This window comes from Cervus canadensis, chromosome 12 (genome assembly GCF_019320065.1).
Source record: "Cervus canadensis isolate Bull #8, Minnesota chromosome 12, ASM1932006v1, whole genome shotgun sequence".
Taxonomy (NCBI): domain Eukaryota; kingdom Metazoa; phylum Chordata; class Mammalia; order Artiodactyla; family Cervidae; genus Cervus; species Cervus canadensis.
This window is the reverse complement of record NC_057397.1, coordinates 28,834,158-28,853,950: the sequence shown is the minus strand read 5'-3', so window position 1 is coordinate 28,853,950 and position 19,793 is coordinate 28,834,158. Positions and strand designations below refer to the sequence as shown.

The following is a 19,793-nucleotide window of genomic DNA, read 5'->3' as shown; positions in this document are numbered from 1 at the left end:
AAAAACTAAAAAGGATGTTAAACAGGCTCAGTGGAGTAGCACAGAATACTGACCCGAGGATGAGGAGCGGAGAGAGGACTCAGGAGAGGCTGAAGGTCATGGGGAAGACTGACAGTAACAGGCAGTAACAATGATACTGGCTAAAACCAAGTGCCTCCTCCTGCCTGGCAATCCCAGAGCTGCTGCTATGGGGTTCACACCTCAAAGTTTAAACTTTTATCTGCCAGATCTAGTCCACAGAGAGAACTTCTATTTTCAGAGAAGTTACTAGAGGATGGTTTTTCCATTAGTTGTTACCTCGTGTTTTCTTCCTTCCCCACCAAGATGCAGACTCACAGGAATTCATACAGCAAGAGGACAGGCTGCTTCTGCAGAAGGGCCTGCAACTGGGCAGACAACCAGGACCTACCCCTCCACCCTGGCCCGCACACAGGACCTCGTCTCCTAGAAGACTGTCTGCTGGGAACCTTGTGTAAAGTACTGTTAAGAACTTACTTAGTACTCTGCTATTCATAGAGTGTGTTCAGAATGCTGCTTTTAATCCTCATAATTTCCTGAACTAAGCATTATTCCCATTTTAAAAACAGATGTGCCTGGGTCAGGATCACATATACATGTCGTGTTTTAACTCCCAAGTCCAGTGTTCTTTGACTCACATTATGTATACAGTTGACCCTTGAACATGGGTTTGAACTGCATGGGTCCACATATATGTGGACTTCTTTCAGTATAAATACAGTACCTGTATTTAAAGTACGGAGAGAAGCCTGCGTTTGACCAGAGGTCACAAACTGTGGAATAAGAAACTAAAGGTTTGAGCCTTGATTCTTTCCCAGCTGTTCCGGGTTCCTACCCACACACCTTTCTCTTTTAATGCTGAAGATGAATGAAAAAGGTGACACATTTTAAGCAGTATATTTCTACTTGGAAAATGCAGAAAGAAAATTATTCTAAAGTTGTATGTACAACACAGAAGAATGTTGCCTACTGTGGAAAAAAAAAAAAGCATTTATATAGGCATGATGGTCCAAGGAAAAGAAAAGTTGCTTTATTTCAAAACAGTAACTTCCTTATTTTGGAGCACTGGCTAAAGGTTCAATTATTGGTACAAATATTTTGACCTCCTGAGAAATATTTAAGTATATCAGGTGAATTTCCTGAATTTATTTTAAAGGCAGAATTTTTAAACCATAAAAAACAATTAGAAACAATGTATGTCAACAACATGTGTAAAAGCCACAGTTCAAATTTAAGCTAAACAGCCAAACCATGAAAAGCTGCTATCATTTAGAACATTGCACATAGTTTCAATAACTTAAAAGTGAATGTATTGTCTTCATATCTCCTAATTGCCCTGGGAAGTGGAACTTTTTTCCCCACTAGATTTAAACAATAAGTCCAACTATGTACTTACAGTAGGAGATTCTGGATAACTATAGCTGAGTTTAACAGAAGTATAGAAAATCATGAAGATACATGAAGCATTTAGAAATGAAGACTTCCTTAGAAGTCCTGGATGAGAAAGGCGGTTCTCCACTTCCTGACAGCACCTACGGGTTATGCTGCTACATGCTGGGGCTCAGCAGAACAGCAGTCTGACCGATGATAAGCAGCTTACAGGAAATTGTCACCTATTCAGTGTTTCATTATAAAGCTACTATTTTGACCAGTATTTGAAAAAATTTTTAACTACATTATGCTGACATTTCCAGAAGTGTTAACTTAGCAAGAAGTCATCTTTATGATATGCCATTTTATTAAACTGAAAGAAAAAGATGGTACATTCTAGTTTTTACTTTAAAACAGATTTAATTCAATAGTTTGATTGCTCACTATTGAAAACTACATTTCTTCCTCAGAACTGGATGGCACTGAGGTGGAAACAGTTTTCATGATCCCTGACTTCCCTTTAAAGGAAAGTATTACGGAATTTCAGCAGCGAACATTATCTGGTTCCTACTCAAACCCCATCTCCAAGAAAATGTGAGAGAGAATCTAAAAGTTCTGTTCAAGGCAAGAAGAAATTCCAAACTCAAACATTTCACTTCAACAATTTGGATATACCAGCTGCTCCATCACTGGGCAGGAATGATTACCAGCAGCCTTGTCACTGCCATTGCTAAATCTTATGTCCTGTTGTATATCCAAATACATGCATATAAAATATGTGTACAGATAAATTAGTGTTAATTAAAAACTCACATCTACAAAGTGTCCTTCCTTTGTTCTGAAATCTATGTAATTGTTTTCCAGACTGGAAACCTAAACATCTTGGCTACACATTAAAAACATGCTGGAATGTACATATGCTATGGAAAACTTCAGAACTGACCTTCTCTTAAAAGCAAACAACTTAGAGTGCTTTTGTTATAGCATCATCCTCTAGTGAGACCTAAAAGGAGACCACTAATAAGTACTAAATTCAGGTATTTACCAAACAAACAGTGTTGATATCTACTAGCCGAACAGCCCTAATAAACCAACAGCTGAACTTCAGATATAGTCTTTCTCAGCACTTTGTCTATTAGGAAGTTGAAGCATTTTCAATTAAAGCCTTCATTTTTCCAGTAGACTTCAACATGTGTGGACCAAACTAGAAAAGAAACAAAAGAGATACAGGTTCATGTAACAGTAATGATAGCCCCCTGCCAACCATGGGCCACAAGGTATGTTCATGAAAAACCAAGCAGCTCGATAGTGTTAAAACTGTTACATTTGTAACAACCTGTCAATTCACATCAACAGTGAGAAAGATAGCAAAATTACACCCTATCAAACTGTAGTCATCATTGCAAGACCCTGCCTTAGTCCAATTTTACTTCTTTTAATAAAAGAAGAAAGATACAGAGTTTCCCCTTCAATGTCTAGAGTTTCAAAGATGCTAGAATTTCTAAGATATCTACCTCTCTGGGATAGATAAACACATCTCCCCAGTGACAGTAACTTGAGGAAAGGGAAGGTCTAAATTGATACTTAAGAGCTTCCATGAAGTCTGCTCAGTGCCACCTCTGCAGGGCCCACAGTTTGCAAGGCCCTGGTCAGATCTCTTTCCCCTTCACAAGACTCAGAGGTGCCCTAAGAGAATGACCTTTTCTTTCTACACCACAACATTTACACTGTCCTTAGACGTAAATTTTATTGTAATGAATTTCACTTCACTGTGCTTACATATAAACAAACAGCATGGAAAATTTAACATGGGAGATACCCAGGGTTAGCTTTTACTTACAGAAGAGCATCAAGAGGGAAGCAGTCTAGCTGCGGTAAGGACTAAATCCCACAGCACACCCTTCTGCATCTTGCAGACGACCAGCTGAGTGTCTTGCGCAGCAGTGGACTGAACCACAGGCTGCCCAGTACTCACCAACACTCTCTCGGAGGTGGCCTCTGATTCAGACTTTGGGATTCCTTTTTCAGCTTCACCTTGACTATCGCTTCGATACCGATAAGCAAACTTCTTTTTCAGCGCCTCTGCTATGAGGGCAGCGGGGTCAGCAGCATCTGCCGGCTTGGGCTTTGTGTCTTGTTCTGACCTTAGAGAAGTGCAGAGAAATCAAGGGGGCATTGCAGGGCTGACAGCACAGCTCTAGCAGCAGAGACACCCGATAGAGACGCTGACGCTGACGCAGTGAGGTGGCAGCCCTAGATTTACGGCTTGACAAAACAGCACAAAGGCACCCAGGGAACAGTCCCCCAGTTCCTCTAAGAAGCAGAGACTGCAGCCTCCTCCAAGGCAGGCAGGGTTCCCTCCGGCACAAGCCTGGCCCCTACCCTAGCAGGCACACACACAGCCTGAGGGAAGAAGGACCACACAGTGACAGGGCTTCAGGGGCAATGGGGGAGAAATGGGAGCAGCCTGCGAGTCTGTCCTGCTAATCTCTCAGTTAACTGCATACAAGGGCTCCCGGGGGGGCTTACCTTTTTTAAATTAAAAACTTAGGAGCTGTTCCAGTAGTCATGTTATAAAACAAGGTTCTCAAGAAGCTTAGTGTATGTGTGTGTGCTCAGTCGTGTTCGACTCTTTGTGACCGTGTGGTCTATAGCCTTCCAGGCAAGAATATCGGAGTAGGTTGCCACTTCCTCCTCCAAAGCAGCTTAGTCAGTAGCTTATAAAAGGCATAAGAAACCAAGGGAAGTGGGAGAGAAGGCAGACGTCTCCTCACCTTTTTACTGAGCGCAGTTTCACGCTGTTCATGTCTTTTAGAATCTCCAGCATGTTGGGCAGGTCTGTTTTCTTTGGACTGCTCTTGACCGGGGTCTTCCCAGCAGAGGCGTTTTTCTCTCTTCGCTCTTTTATCAGATCAATAGCAGAAGTGCCCTGCTGGAGCCCCGGGGGTGGGAGGGGAGGCGGAGGCGGAGGGGGCGGCAACGGGGGCGCTGGTGGGACTGAGGGTGGTGCTGTGGCAGCAGGCCTGGTGGATTCTAAGTCACCTACAGAAATGAGGGAAAAGCAATTTAATCCTGGTGGTAAGAGGCAAATAAAAATATTTTAAAATAGAGTTATGTTAAGGACTTTATACCTGAAAGTGGTAACCTTAAAAAGAATCTCAGTCACAAGTAAAGAGGAAGTTTCAGCTGCTTGCTTGGAATCTAAATGCCTGAATTTCAGTCACGGTATCATTTAATCCCACAGTCTCCAAATGGAAATGTTCCATTTAACTTTACAGGGTGCTTTTGTGATATCAAATGTTCAGGTCTCACTGCTTCACACTGTGCAGCTACTTCTAGATGAAACAGCATCTGGACTGCACACAGAACTGCCTCCAGCAGGTAGTCTGACAGTTTAGTACTAGAGTAAGTAACTATCGGATACCTCTGGGTTCATCTTAAGTATGTTTACATAGAGGATAAGCATGAACTAGAGAATGTAAATTGACCACAATGTGTTTGAAAGAAAAGTTTTAGATTTATTGAAAAAAATTAAGTAACTAAGAGTTAAAGCGGTTCTAAAATAAGGACCTAAAAATCCATCTTTCTGCATAACTGGAAATGAGAGAGTTGTCTGGGCGTGAACTATATTGATTAGTTTATTCAAGGGAGTTGGGTTGTACATAGAACATCTAACAGAAATCCCCAGATGACCTCACAATTTACAGCAGTTTTCCTAGTCTGCCAGAAGAGGGAGGTAAAGCCAGAGAGAAATAACTTACAGGTTAAACAGAAAAGGGCAGGACTCTGGGTTTTCAAAAGTCACCTGCAGATTTCAGGGAAGTAACAGCAGGTGCCTGGAGTACCTTCACCCTGCCTGTTGTGGCCTGACCCAGGTTTGAGGAGGTTTCCGTGTGGGTCACATTAAACTACAGGACCACAAGCTGAGCGACTTAGAGGTGGACTAACTATCCTTTACCCTTTAGAGCTGCCTCATACTGCCTCTCGTCAAGACTCAGGAACACTAGGAAAAACAACCATTGCTTGCCAGCAGGTTAATAAGCTAGGGTTTCAAGACTGTGGTTTCTTCAAAGTGACAACGCCACACCAATAAAAGCAACAGTATGAGACCAGAGTCAGAGGCCCTGAATTCAGTTTCCACTCTTGCGAGAGGGAGAGAAATGAGTATTAAACAGCTACTTGGCACTAAAGATACTATATATAGTTTCCACATTTACTCCCACAGTAACTCCACAACATAAGTAACTACTGTCCCAGTTATAGAGCAGGAAAGCGAGGCCTTATGCTTGCCTCAGGACACAAAGGTAAGTAAACACACTCAACCCTGTCAGGGCTGTTTTTGCAGTTACCTCCTCCAGTCTGATGTGAATGGTGCCATTATCACAGAGAGTGAAGTTCCTACAGCAGACACACGAGCAGTGTTCACCTTTATCAGTGGATGTATATTTTGTGTTTCCAAAATACAGTCATCATCCTCTGACAGCATTAAGATTGTTCAAAACAAATAAAAACCATTTAAACTTGCCTGGGTCCTGTACTGGCCATGCAGGGGACAGGCTGCTAGTTTTCTAGCAAGCCCAACAGCTGTTACTAATGAGCCTCTTTTAAAAATGTTATTGTAATACAGTTGATTTATAATGTGTTAGTTTCCGGTGTACTATATATGCATGCATCCTGGGGCTTCGCAGGGGGCTCAGTAGGTAAAGAATCCGCCTGCAGTGCAGGAGACACGGGTTCGATTCCTGGGTTGAGAAGATCCCCTGGAAGAGGACATGGTAACCCACTCCAGTATTCCTGTCTAGAGAATCCCATGGATAGAGAGGAACCTAGAGGGCTACCATCCATAGGGTTGCAAAGAGTCAGACACGACTGAAGAGATGGCACAAATATATATACTATATATATATATATACATATAATTTGTTTCCTAAGTGAGTGGCATTCCCCCCCCACCCCCACCCCCACCCGCTGACTGACAACTAGAGGACTCACAGACCTGCACTGAGGTTCTGCTGTTCCTGGAGGGTCACGATCTTGGCAATCTGAGCTCTGAGGGCAGCAAGCTCACTTTCAAGGGCACAGATCTTCTGCAGCGCTTCCTCATTGGCCAGTGTTGAGGTCTGCACCGGAGGCTCTTCTGGAGACAGGGTGGGTAAGGACGGCTGCCTACTGTGGGGCTTCTCAAGGAAAGGAAGATCATCCTGAAGGGTTGGCCTTGACCGGACCTCTATCCTGCAAGGACAGAAGTTGGCTGTCACAGGCTTTGAGAAGGGCTATGAAAAATCGTCACTTCAAAGTTAATCAGAACACAGCAGAAGAGAACATCTGAGAGCCACTTACCAGGCTGACCTCACATAAAACCCCCGCTGTAAGTTGCAAAACAACAAAGCACTTGTCAACCTGATGTAGATCCACACCAGGCCAACTTTCTTGTTGCCATCATTCTTAATCTTTATCTCTACATTTTATATTCAAGCCAATACCATCAGGAGGCATCACAGGTTCCAACAATGTTTTTGCTACTTCATGTTTTGTTTTGGTGGCCTGAACTAAGATGACGCAACTTTTAATGCTCTTAAAAATGGTAAACTAATTATTGGTTATAAATGACATCCAAAGCCTTTATTTGGACGTCCAAAGACGTCCATTAACCCTTCCTCAATGTCTTTGTTTCCACATTTCCACATCAGTGTTTTCCATATATGATAAAAACATACCAAACTATAAGACATACTGTAACAATATGACCCAAACTACAGCATTAGACACTAAAAAGGAGGGGGGGGGGAGGTAATAATTAAACTCATGCAGTAACTATATAGATGGTCTCATTTTCACTTAAAGGTTTTCTAATATGCACTGCACTGTAGCTCCATATGGAAGTATTCTGGGGTTGCAAACAACATTCAGATTTCTTTTCAACTGTCAATCTGTATATTTATCCATTTCCTCCTATTTTCTACAATTAGGTTTTTCTGGTCTTTAAGCCCTTTTCTCTTTTTTCCTTCCTCCAGCTTTACTGAGGAATCACTGACAAATATTGTATGTATATAAATACTGTACAGCATGATAATATGATCATGTGTATACACTCTGAAATAATCACCACACCCAAATTAGGTACATCCCAATTTCCCTTACAGTCTCATGTGAGGGAACCACAGCACGCCAGGCCTCCCTGTCCATCACCAACTCCCAGAGTTCACCCAAACCCATGTTCATTGAGTCAGTGATGCCATCTCATCCTCTGTCGTCCCCTTTTCATCCTGCCCTCAATCTTTCCCAGCATCAGGGTCTTTTCAAATGAGTCAGCTCTTCACATCAGGTGGCCAGAGTACTGGAGTTTCACCTTCAACATCAGTCCTTCCAATGAACACCCGGGACTGATCTCCTTTAGGATGGACTGGTTGGATCTCCTTGCAGTCCAAGGGACTCTCAAGAGTCTTCTCCAAAACCACAGTTGAAAAGCATCAATTCTTCAGCACTCAGCTTTCTTTATAGTCCAACTCTCATATCCATACAGGACTACTGGAAAAACCATAGCCTTGACTAAATGGACCTTTGTTGGCAAAGTAATGTCTCTGCTTTTTAATATGCTGTCTAGGTTGGTCATAACTTTTCTTCCAAGGAGTGTCTTTTAATTTCATGGCTGCAATCACCATCTGCAGTGATTTTGGAGCCCCCAAAAATAAAGTCAACCACTATTTCCCCATCTATTTGCCATGAAGTGATGGGTCCAGATGCCATGATCTTAGTGTTCTGAATGTTGAGCTTTAAGCCAACTTTTTCACTCTCCTCTTTCACTTTCATCAAGAGGTTCTTTAGTTCTTCTTTGCTTTCTCCCATAAGGGTGGTGTCATCTGCATTTCTGAGGTTATTGATATTTCTCCCTGCAATCTTGATTCCAGCTTGTGCTTCATCCAGCCCAGTGTTTCTCATGATGTACTCTGCATATAAGTTAAATAAGGGTGACAATATACAGCCTTGACATACTCCTTTCCCTGTTTGGAACCAGTCTGTTGTTCCATGTCCGGTTCTAACTGTTGCTTCCTGACCTGCATACAGGTTTCTCAAGAGGCAGGTCAGGTGGTCTGGTATTCCCATCTCTTGAAGAATTTTCCCCAGTTTGTTGTGGTCCATGTAGTCAAAGGCTTTGGCATAGTTAATAAAGCAGAAATAGATGTTTTTCTGGAACTCTCTTGCTTTTTCAATGATCTAGCTGCTGCTGCTAGGTCGCTTCAGTAGTGTCCGACTCTTAGCGACCCCATGGACTGTAGCCTACCAGGCTCCTCCGTCCATGGGATTTTCCAGGCAAGAGTACTGGAGTGGGATGCCATTGCCTTCTCCGATGATCCAGCGGATGTTGGCAATTTGATCTCTGGTTCCTCTGCCTTTTCTAAAACCACCTTGAACATCTGGAAGTTCACGGTTCACATATTGCTGAAGCCTGGCTTGGAGAATTTTGAGCATTACTTTACTAGCGTGTGAGATGAGTGCAATTGTGCGGTAGTTTGAGCACTCTTTGGCATTGCCTTTCTTTGGGACTGGAATGAAAACTGACCTTTTCCAGTCCTGTGGCCACTGCTGAGTTTTCCAAATTTTCTGACATATTGAGTGCAGCACTTTCACAGCATCATCTTTTAGGATTTGAAACAGCTCAACTAGAATTCCATCACCTCCACTAGCTTTGTTCGTAGTGATGCTTCCTAAGGCCCACTTGACTTCACATTCCAGGATGTCTGGCTCTAGGTGAGTGATCACACCATTGTGATTATCTGGGTCGTGAAGATCTTTTTTGTACAGTTCTTGTGTGTATTCTTGACACCTCTTTTTAATATCTTCTGCTTCTGTTAGGTCCATACCACTTCTGTCCTTAGTGAGCCCATCTTTGCATGAAATGTTCCCTTGGTATCTCTAATCTTCTTGAAGAGATCTCTAGTCTTTCCCATTCTATTGTTTTCCTCTATTTCTTTGCATTGATTGCTGAGGAAGGCTTTCTTATCTCTCCTTGCTATTCTTTGGAACTCTGCATTCAGATGCTTATTTCTTTCCTTTTCTCCTTTGCTTTTTGCTTCTCTTCTTACTAGACAGATGACTTCTCACTAGACAGATGACTAGTGGAATTTATCACCTATTCTTGATTCTGTTCAACAAAATCCTGTTTTGTATTTTAAAAGCTACATCTTCCTATACGTGATATGTAGCAGAAATTACCCTTGACCACAGTATTTTATTGATGTACATTAATAGTTAATGATAGTACCAAATAATTTCATATTGTTCATGAACAGCATGAAAAGGCAAAAAGATGACACTGGAAGATAAGCCCTCCAGGTTGGTAGATGTCCAATATTCTACTGGGAATGAGCAGAAAAACAGCTCCAGAAAGAAGGAAGTGGCAGGCCCAAAGCAGAAACAATGCTCAGGTGTCGATGTCTCTGGTGGTATAAAAGTCAAGTCCTATGCTGTAAAGAACAATACTGCATGGAATCCTGGAGTGTTAGGTCCATGAATCAAGGTAAGTTGGACATGGTCCAGCAGGAGATAGCAAGAGTGAACGTCAACCTTTTAGGAATCAGTGAACGAAAATGGATAGGAATGAGTGAATTTAATTCAGATGACCATTGTATCTACTACTGTTAGCAAGAATCCCTTATGAGAAACAGAGCAGCTCTCACAGTCAACAAGAGTCTGAAACGCAGTACTTAGGCACAATCTCAAAAACAACAGAATGACCTTGGCTCATTTCCACGGCAAACCATCCAACATCACAGTAATCCAAGTCTGTGCCCCAACCACTAATGTTGAAGAAGTTGAAGCTGAACTATGTACATCTATGAAGATCTATAAGACCTTCTAGAAAAATGGAAGTGTTGGTCACTCAGTCATGTTCAACTCTTTGTGACCCAAAAATTGTAGCCCACCGGGCTCCTCCGTCCATTGGATTCTTGAGGCAAGTATAGTGGAGTGGGTTGCCATTTCCTTCTTCAGTGGATCTTCTTGACCCAGGGAAACCTGGGTCTCCCACATTGCAGGCAGATTCTTTACCATCTGAGCAACCAGGGAAGCCCTGGTACAAGACCTTCTAGAACTAACATCAAAAAAGATGTTCTTTTCATCATAGGGGATTGGAACACAAAAGTAGTAAGTCAAGGAATACCTGGAGTAACATGCAAGTTTGGTCTTAAAGTATAAAATGAAACAGGGCAAAGGCTAACAGTTTTGCCAAGAGATACACACTGGTCATAGCAAACACCATTTTCCAACAACACAAGAGATGATTCTACATACGGACATCACTGGATAGTCAACACCAAAATAAGATTGACTATATTTTTTGCAGTGGAAGATGGAGAAGCACTATACAGTTAGCAAAAACAAGACCTGGAGCTGACTTTGGCTCAGATCATCAGCTCCTTATTAAAAAATTCAGGCTTATATTGAAGTAAGTAAAACTAGGAGGCTATTCAGGTGTGACCTAAATCAAATCCCTTATGATTATACAATGGAAGTGACGAACAGATTCAAGGAATTAGATCTTGTAGAGTGCCTGAAGAACTATGGATGGATGTTTGTAACACTGTATGGGAGGTGGTGACCAAAACCATCCCCGAGAAAAAGAAAGGCACAAAGGCAAAGTGGTTGTCTGAGGCGGCCTTAAAAATAGCTGAAAAAAGAAGCAAAAGCCAAAGGAGAAAGGGAAAGATACACCCAACTGAATGCAGAATTCCAGAGAATAGCAAGGGGAGATAAGAAAGCCTTCTTAACTGAACAATGCAAAGAAACAGAGGAAAACAATAGAATGGGAAAGACTAGAGATCTCTTCAAGAAAATTAGAGATACCCAGGGAACATTTCATGCAAAGATCAGCACAATAAAGGACAGAAATGGTATGGACCTAACAGAAGCAGAAGATATTAAGAGGTGGCAAGAATTTACAGAAGAGAACTATACAATGAATATCCTAATGATCCAGATAACCACCATGGTGTGGTCACTCACCTAGAGCCAAACATCCTGGAATGTGAAGTCAAGTGGGCCTTAGGAAGCATTACTACAAACAAAGCTAGTGGAGGTGATGGAATTCCAGCTGAGCTATATGATGATGCTGTTGAAGTGCTGCACTCAATATGCCAGTAAATTTGGGAAATTCAGCAGTTGCCACAGGACTGGAAAAGGTCAGTTTCCATTCCAATCCCAAAGAAAGGCAATGCCAAAGAATGTTCAAACTACTGCAAAATTGTATGCGTTTCACATGCTAGCAAAGTAATGCTCAAAATCCTCCAGGTCAGGCTTCAACAGTATGTGAACCTAGAACATTCAGATGTATTAGCTGGATTTAGGAAAGGCAGAGGAACCAGAGATCAAATTGCCAACATCCATTGGATCACAGAAAAAGCAACGGAATTCCAAAAAAATACCTACTACTGTTTCATTGACTATGCTAAAGTCTTTGTGTAGACCACAACAAACGGGAAAATTCTTAAAGAGATGGGAATATGAGACCACTTTTCCTCCCTCCTGAGAAACCTGTATGCATGTCAAGAAGCAACAGTTAGAACCCAACCCAACATCAAACAACAGACTGTTTCAAAATTGGGAAAGGAATATGTCAAGGCTGTATATTGTCACCCTGCTTATTTAACTTATATGCAGAGTACATCATGTGAAATGCAGCGCTGGATGAAGCACAAGCTGGAGAAAATGAATGACCTCAGATATGCAGATGACACCACTCTAATGGAAGAAAGCGAAGAGGAACTAAGAGCTTCTTGATGAAGTTGAAAGAGGAGAGTGAAAAAGTTGGCTTGAAACTCAACATTCAAAAAGTGAAAATCATGGCATCCAATCCCATCACTTTTGTGGCAAACAGATGGGGAAAACGTGGTAACAGTGACAGACTATTTTCTTGGGCTCCAAAATCACTGCACTTGGTGACTGTAGTCACAAAATTAAAAGATGCTTGCTCCTTCAAAGAAAAGCTATGACAAACCTAGACAGCGTATTAAAAAAGCAGAGATATCACTTTGCCAACAAAGGCCCATCTAGTCAAAGCTGTGGTTTTTCCAGTAGTCATGTACGGATGTGAGAGTTGGACCATAAAGGCGGAGTGCCAAAGAATTGATACTTTCGAATCATGGTGCTGCACTCTAGAGAGAGTCTGTTGAACAACAATGAGATCAAACCAGTCAGTCCTAAAGAAAATAAACCCTGGAAATAAATTCACTGGAAAGACTGACGCTGAAGCTCCAATACTCTGGTCACCTGATGCAAAGAGCTGACTCATTAGAAAAGACTCTAGTGCTGGGAAAGATTGAAGGCAGGAAGGGGACGACAGAGGACAAGATGGTTGGATGGCATCACCAACTCAATGAACCTGAGTCTGAGCAAACTCTGGGAAATAGTGAAGGACTGGGAAGACTGGCGCTGCCTCAGTTCATGGGGTCACAAAGAATTGGACACACTTAGCAACTGAACAACCACCAAATAAGATTAAGATGGGAATGAATAACATCTGCTGTCCGTTGTGCTGTGAATGGGAAACTACCTTGCTCTGAACCATTATGTCTCCTGGCCTACATTCTCACTATGGAGTTTCAGCAAGTCAGCCTGCTTGCCTGCCTTTGGAGTCTTGTTACCCACTATCATCCTCTGAGGTCAGGATTCTTCCCCAGTATTGCTTTAAAAAGAACAGCACATTCCATTTTATCTTGGTATCTTCACTCTCACTTTATTCATTATTTTTATGTCAGATTTTTGTAAATATGTTCCTCTTAGTCATTGGATTACAAACATTCTGGTAACGTATTAAGAAAAGCTACCTCAAATACTTTAAAATCCTGTGAATTTATAAATTTTTATTTAATACATAGTTTGATATGAATGTGGGCAATCAGATACAACTGGAAATTAACACTGATAAAGAATGAACAAACTGAAATTAACTTTGAAACATTTAGATATTCCCTACATAATGTTCTACTCAAGGGAGAAAACATGTAAATGATGGGACCGACAAGGGCTTAGTTTCCAAAATGTACAAACAGCTCATATAACTCAACAACAAAAACACAAGGCAATTAAAAAATGGTCAGAAGGGACTTCCCTGGTGGTCCCTGGCTAAGACCCCATGCTCCCACTGCAGGGGACGTGGGTTCGATCCCTGGTCAAGGAACTAAATCCCACATGCTGCAACTAAACCCTGGCTATTATATAAAATTTTTAAAAAGGTGGGGACAGAAGATCTACATAGACATTTCTTCAAAGAGGACAGACAGACGGCCAACAGGCACATGGAAAGTGTTCAACATTGCTTATTGCTTATCATTAGAGAAATGCAAACCAAAACTACAATGAGATACCATCTCACTTGGGTCAAAATGGCCATCATTAAAAAAGAATACAAATAACAAATGCTGGAAAGGGTGTGGAGAAAAGGGAACCCTCCTGCACTGTTGGTGGAAATGTAAACTGGTGCAGCTACTATGGAAAACAATATGGAAGTTTCCTTAAAAAACTAAAAATAGTTACCATACAATCCAGCAATCCTACTCCTGGGCATATATCCAGACAAAACTATAATTCAAAAAGATACATGCACCTCAATGTTCATAGCAGCACTGTTTACAATAGCCATATGAAAACAACGTAAATGCCAACAGACAAATGGATAAAGAAGATGTGGTAATATATACAATGGAATCCTACTCAGCCATTAAAAGAAATGATATAATGCCATTTGCAGCAACGTGAATGGACCTAGAGATTATCAAACTAAGTGAAGTCAGAAAGAGAAAGACAAATATATGATACCACTTAAGCACTGCATCTGAAAGATGACACAAATGAACTTACCTATGAAACAGCAACAGAGAAGAGACCTGCGGCTGTCAGGTGGGAGAGGGATTAAGGAGGGAAAGGAGGGAGACTGGAGTTAGCAGATGGCAAACATTGTACAAACACAGGATGACTTCCCCGGTGGCTCAGACAGTAAAGCGTCTGCCTGCAATGCGGGAGACCCGGGTTCAATCCCTGGGTCGGGAAGGTCCCCTGGAGAAGGAAATGGCAACCCACTCCAGTACTCTTGCCTGGAAAAATCCCATGGACGGAGGAGCCTGGTAGGCTATAGTCCATGAGGTCGCAAAGAGTCGGACACAACTGAGTGACTTCACTTCACTTCATACATAGGATGAATAAACAATGAGGTCCTACTGTATACCACAGGGAATTATATTCAATATCTTGGTGCTAACCATAATGAAAAAGAATATAAAAAACAATGTATGTATATGTATAACTGAATCACTTCACTGTATAGCAAAAACTGGACAGCAAAGAGATCAAACCAGTCAATCGTAAAGGAAATCAACCCTGAATATTCATTGGGAGGACTGACTGCTGAAGTTCAAACTCCAATACTTTGGTCACCTGATGGAAAGAGCCAATTCACTGGAAAAGACCCTGATGCTGGGAAAGACTTACGGCAAAAGGAGAAGAGGGTGGCAAAGGATGAGATGGTTAGATAGCATCACCAACTCAATGGACTTAGTTTGAGCAAACTCCAGGAGATAGTGAATGACAGGGAAGCCTGGCGTGCTGCAGTCACTGGAATCACAAAGACTTGAACATGACTTAGTGAATGAACAACAATTAAAAAATAAAATTTACAACTGCTCTACTCCAAAAGCAATCAGAAACTTGATAATGCCTATGATGTCTTCTAGAAGCCACAGAGATTATAGTCTTTAATTTCACCACACAGAGAACAAATGTTATGCTGTGTCTATGTCCAAAGACCATACAGTCTCCAGAAACTATTATTATGACAGAGAACAACCTAATTATCTGAGAAAGACGATCAGTTATATTGACTCCTTCTAAGAATCTCAATGCTTCTTATAAAAATGAAGATTTCTTTTCAATTCTGAGGCTATTCTTTTACACTTGATCTTAGCCAAAAGGCCAAGAAGCGATAGAGGCTATTCTTTTAATTCAAAGGGAAGTGCTCGCTTCGGCAGCACATATACTAATTCAAAGGGAAATGAAAATGTGTAAAGAGAAAAAGACACATAGTACATGCCACTGTGCTATAAGTTTTCTCATGTTGTCTTTCAAAATTCTCTCAATGTAGGTATTAGCACTTTCAATTTAGAGATGAAAAACTCAAGTTCAGAGTATTTAGAAAAAAATATTCAATTGTACAATAACTCATGCTTATGCCATTTTCCCAGAGAGAGAATACCATAACCCTGTAACCAACTGTTATAGAAATGCCAACATAAACTTCAAGGGAGAAATAATTATATATTGAACAGCTTTGGCTTTCATATAAATGTGAGGCAGAGAAACACTCAAATGGCTATATATGAATCTTAGAGGTACTCTATTTCATGTTTTAAGTTAAGTTACAAGTTTAAGCTATAAAAAAACTCCCATAGAAATGCAGTTAATATCAAAGTGACAGGTGAAAAAAGACTCCGATGGCCTGGTAAAAGGATCAGCATTAAGTAATTGTCAAGACAAAGTAAAATTCCATCAGCTCTCACCCTTCTATTTTGTCCTATTGATTAAAATACATTCTATGGTAAATTTGCTATTTCATCAATCTGTAAAAAGCACTTGATCTGGTATATGAAACTGACCAAATAGAGCTTCCTCAAAGCTCCCTTCTGTGGGAAGATGGTGAGACTCTGTCAGCCTAATTATTAGGGTATCAGCTTCCTGATAGCTCAGTTGGTAAAGAATCCACCTGCAATGCAGGAAACCCTGGTTCAATTCCCGGGTCAGGAAGATACCCTGGAGAAGGGATAGGTTACCAACTCCAGTATTCTGGCCTGGAGAATTCAGTCCATGGGGTTGCAAAGATCTGGACACAACTATACAGTTCACAAGGTTGCAAAGATCTGGACACAACTGAGTGAGTTTCACTTTTTTTTCAGCCACAGGAAAATAACAGTACCTTCCCCCAGACATCTAGATTTATACACATGAAGCGCCAATACTTTGGCCACCTGATACAAAGAGCTGACTCTAGAAAAGACCCTGATGCTGGGAAAGGTTGAAGGCAGGAAGAGAAGGGAATGACAGAGGATGAGAGGGTTGGATGGCATCACCGACTCAATGGACGTGAGTTTGAACAAGCTCTGGGAGATGGTGAAGGACAAGGAAACCTGGCATGCTGCAGTCCATGGGGTTGCAAAGAGTCGGACACGACTGAGAGACTGAACAACAATAACGACAGTTAATCACAACTGATGCAAAAAGTGATACAGCACCACACTGCAAAACAAAGTCCACCCACTTCTCCTAGTCATGTGGGCCGTGTCACTAACCTTGGAAGTCTGGGACCACCGCCCACCGTGTGTCTACTTCCTCCTCTAGAGCACCAGGCAGATCCAACTGGATCTCCTCTGTTTCCTTCTCACTTTGTTCACAATCAGATGATCTTTGCCTGGAATACTTCCGGGCACCTTTTTAAAGATCCTTTAGCCAGTTACTTTCAACATTACAGACAAAATCCATTATCCAGATCCATTATACCAACTCAATTACTCTATAACCACAATCCCCATAATAGCTACCCTATAATGTCACATCAAGTACAAACATGACATTTATGTTAAAAGCCCTTTAGAGACTTATCTTGAGGAAGATGGAGCAAATGAAACTTTCACTATTCTTCATCCTCACTACAACTAAAATCTCTGGATATCACATATACAACAAATGTAAGATGACTCTCAGGTGGAGAGAAGGCAGACTGGGTAGGACCTGAAATTTAAAAAAAAAAAAAAAAAATTCATAGGAGTGAGTTCCCTGAGTTTTCTTTTTGCCTTATATATGGCAGACTGGGTGCTCAAGTAACAGGTAACCCAGAAATGCCAAGAGATGCAGGGAAGAAAAAAAAAGCCCCAATAAAAGCCTGCTCTTTAGCCAAAACACCAAGAAAGGGGCAGCCTCCCACGATAGGTAACTTACATAAAACAGTGGCTCTGCTCCAGCCAAACATCACAGAAAACACTGTAGCCCTACCTCCACCATGCCACAAAGACTTAACTTCCCTCCTTTTCAGGCTGCAATGAGGTGCCTGAATCCCTATAAGGTAGTGTCGGAGAAAGCCAGGACTTACCCACCTCCCTGTGGGATGCATGTGTACTAAGTCACTTCGGTCTCTTTGCAACCCCATGGACTGTAGAACACCAGGCTCCTCTGTCCGTGGGATTCTCCAGGCAAGAACACTGGAGTGGGTTGCCATGCCCTTCTCCAGGCAAGAACACTGGAGTGGGTTGCCATGCCCTTCTCCAGGGGATCTTCCCGACCAGGGATCGAACGCTTGTCTCTTATGTCTCCTGCACTAGCAGGCAGGTTCTTTACCACTAGTGCCACCTGGGAAGCCTTTCTGTACAGTGAAAGGCATTTCCTCTACCAGGCAGTCCTTTTGTGTGCACATCATCCAGAGGGCCATTTCTGTTTACCTCCAAGGGTGAATAAGCAATGTGTGGGTGTGTGCTAAGTTGCTTCAGTTGTGTCCAACTTTGTGCAGCCCTATGAGCTGTAACCTTCCAGGCTCCTCTCTCCATGGGATTCTCTAGGCAAGGACACTGGAGTGGGTGGCCATCCCTTCTCCAGAGGATCTTCCTGACCCAGGGATTGAACCCGTGTCTCTTAAGTCTCCTGCACTGGCGGGCAGGTTCTTCACTGCGAGTGCCACCTGGGAAGCCCTGTAGGGTAGTGTAGACAATTTGGGGAGCCCAGAATTGCACCTCATCCAGCAGTAATGAGGCATCCTCCCATCTGCTAGGATTGTGTTCCAGGTGGCTTCCTGAAGAGCTGGAGCACCCACCGCTGCCCGGTGAAAATAAGGATCACTGCCCTCAGGGTGAATGGAGGCTGAATGGGAAACCTGGACTTCTGCTCCCACTTGGGAGTGACAAAGTGGCACCCACGCTTCCCTTGCTATTAGTGAAAGCTATTAGTAAAAGAAAAAGTTTAAATGATCCAAGGTCTCAGATACTCAAAACACCTAGAATTCAATAAAATCACTTCTTATGACAGTAACCGGAAAGAACACAAACAATGAAAAAAGACAATTGACAGATGCTGACTCTGAGATGGCGAGATGTGGGAACTATCCAACCGATTTTAGAGCAGCTACAATAAAAGTGCTTCAGTGAACATTCACCAGCACTCTTGAAACAAATGGAAAAAAAGTCTCAGCAAAAAAAAAAAAGAGGGGGGGAAGCCAAATAAAAATTTTAGAGCTAAAAACCACAATGGATAGGATCAAAAGCAGAATGAAGACAGAAGGAACTAACAGCAAATTTAGAGACAGAACAATAGGAATTATCTAATCAGGAAAACAAAAAAATGAACCAACTAGGGAAAAAACATGAGCAGAGTCTCAGTGACCTGCAACAACAGAAGATCTATCATTTGTGTCATCAGGGTCCTAAGAGGAGAGAAGTAAAAAGGCAAGGCTGAAAAAGTACTCAAAAAAATAATGGCAGGACTTCCCTGGTGGTGCAGTGGGTAAGACTCTGCCTGCCAATGCAGGGGACACAGGGTTGATCCCTGGTCTGGGAAGACTCCACATGCTGCAGGGTGACTAAAGCCTGTGCACCACGACCACTGAGCCCTCACCCCAGAGCCTGTGAGCTGCAACCACCGGGCCTGCATGTCCTACAGCCCACAGCCCACAACTACCGCACCTGTGCTCTAGAGCTGCAACAAGAGAAACCACCGCGATGAGAGAAGCCCATGCAGCACAATGAAGAGTAGCCCCCACCTGCCACAACTAGAGAAAGACCACACAAAGCAATGAACACCTAGCACAGCAAAAAGTAAATATTAAAAGTCAAAGTTGCTCAGTTGTGTCCGACTCTTTGTGACCCCATGGACTGTAGAGTCCGTGGAATTCTCCAAGCCAGAATACTGTAATGGGTAACCGTTCCCTTCTTCAAGGGATCTTCCCAACCCAGGTCTCCCACATTGCAAGGGGATTCTTTACCAACTGAAACACCAGGAAGCCCAAGAATACTGGAGTGGGTAGCCTATCCCTTCTCCAGTGGATCTTCCTGACCCAGGAATTGAACCAGGGTCTCCTGCATTGCAGGTGGACTCTTTACCAGCTGAGCTACTAGGGAAGCCCCATTAAAAGTAGTAATGGCAAAAGAATTGTAAATGACTTAATATTCCTTTTCTGGGGAAGGTGAAGAGAGGTGACATGCTCTTATAGTAAGACACATCTCACTAGTTTATATGTGAATTTGAATTGTGCAACTTTAGTAAAAAGAATAAGGATATCTTTACATAGTATTTCCCCACCACTAAACACAGATAAATTAGAACTATTTCTCAGTCTTGATAGCTTACATGCCTTATTTAAATTAGGATAGTTTGGTTTG

At 42.1% G+C, this 19,793-nt stretch overlaps 1 protein-coding gene across 2 annotated transcripts in view; it reads right to left on the bottom strand.

The window, feature by feature from the left end:
* Positions 1–1,026: 1,026 nt before the first annotated feature.
* The window catches only part of MTFR1 (mitochondrial fission regulator 1), a 57,942-nt gene continuing 39,175 nt past the window's right edge, over positions 1,027–19,793 (bottom strand). For both annotated transcript variants that reach the window (XM_043483055.1, XM_043483056.1), the window contains 4 exons: positions 6,386–6,621; positions 4,164–4,431; positions 3,365–3,533; positions 1,027–2,593 (listed from right to left, as the gene is read on the bottom strand). In XM_043483055.1, the coding sequence (XP_043338990.1) occupies positions 2,525–2,593; positions 3,365–3,533; positions 4,164–4,431; positions 6,386–6,621 (742 nt within the window). In that variant the 3' untranslated portion in view covers positions 1,027–2,524. The remainder of the gene's footprint in view (positions 2,594–3,364; positions 3,534–4,163; positions 4,432–6,385; positions 6,622–19,793) is intronic.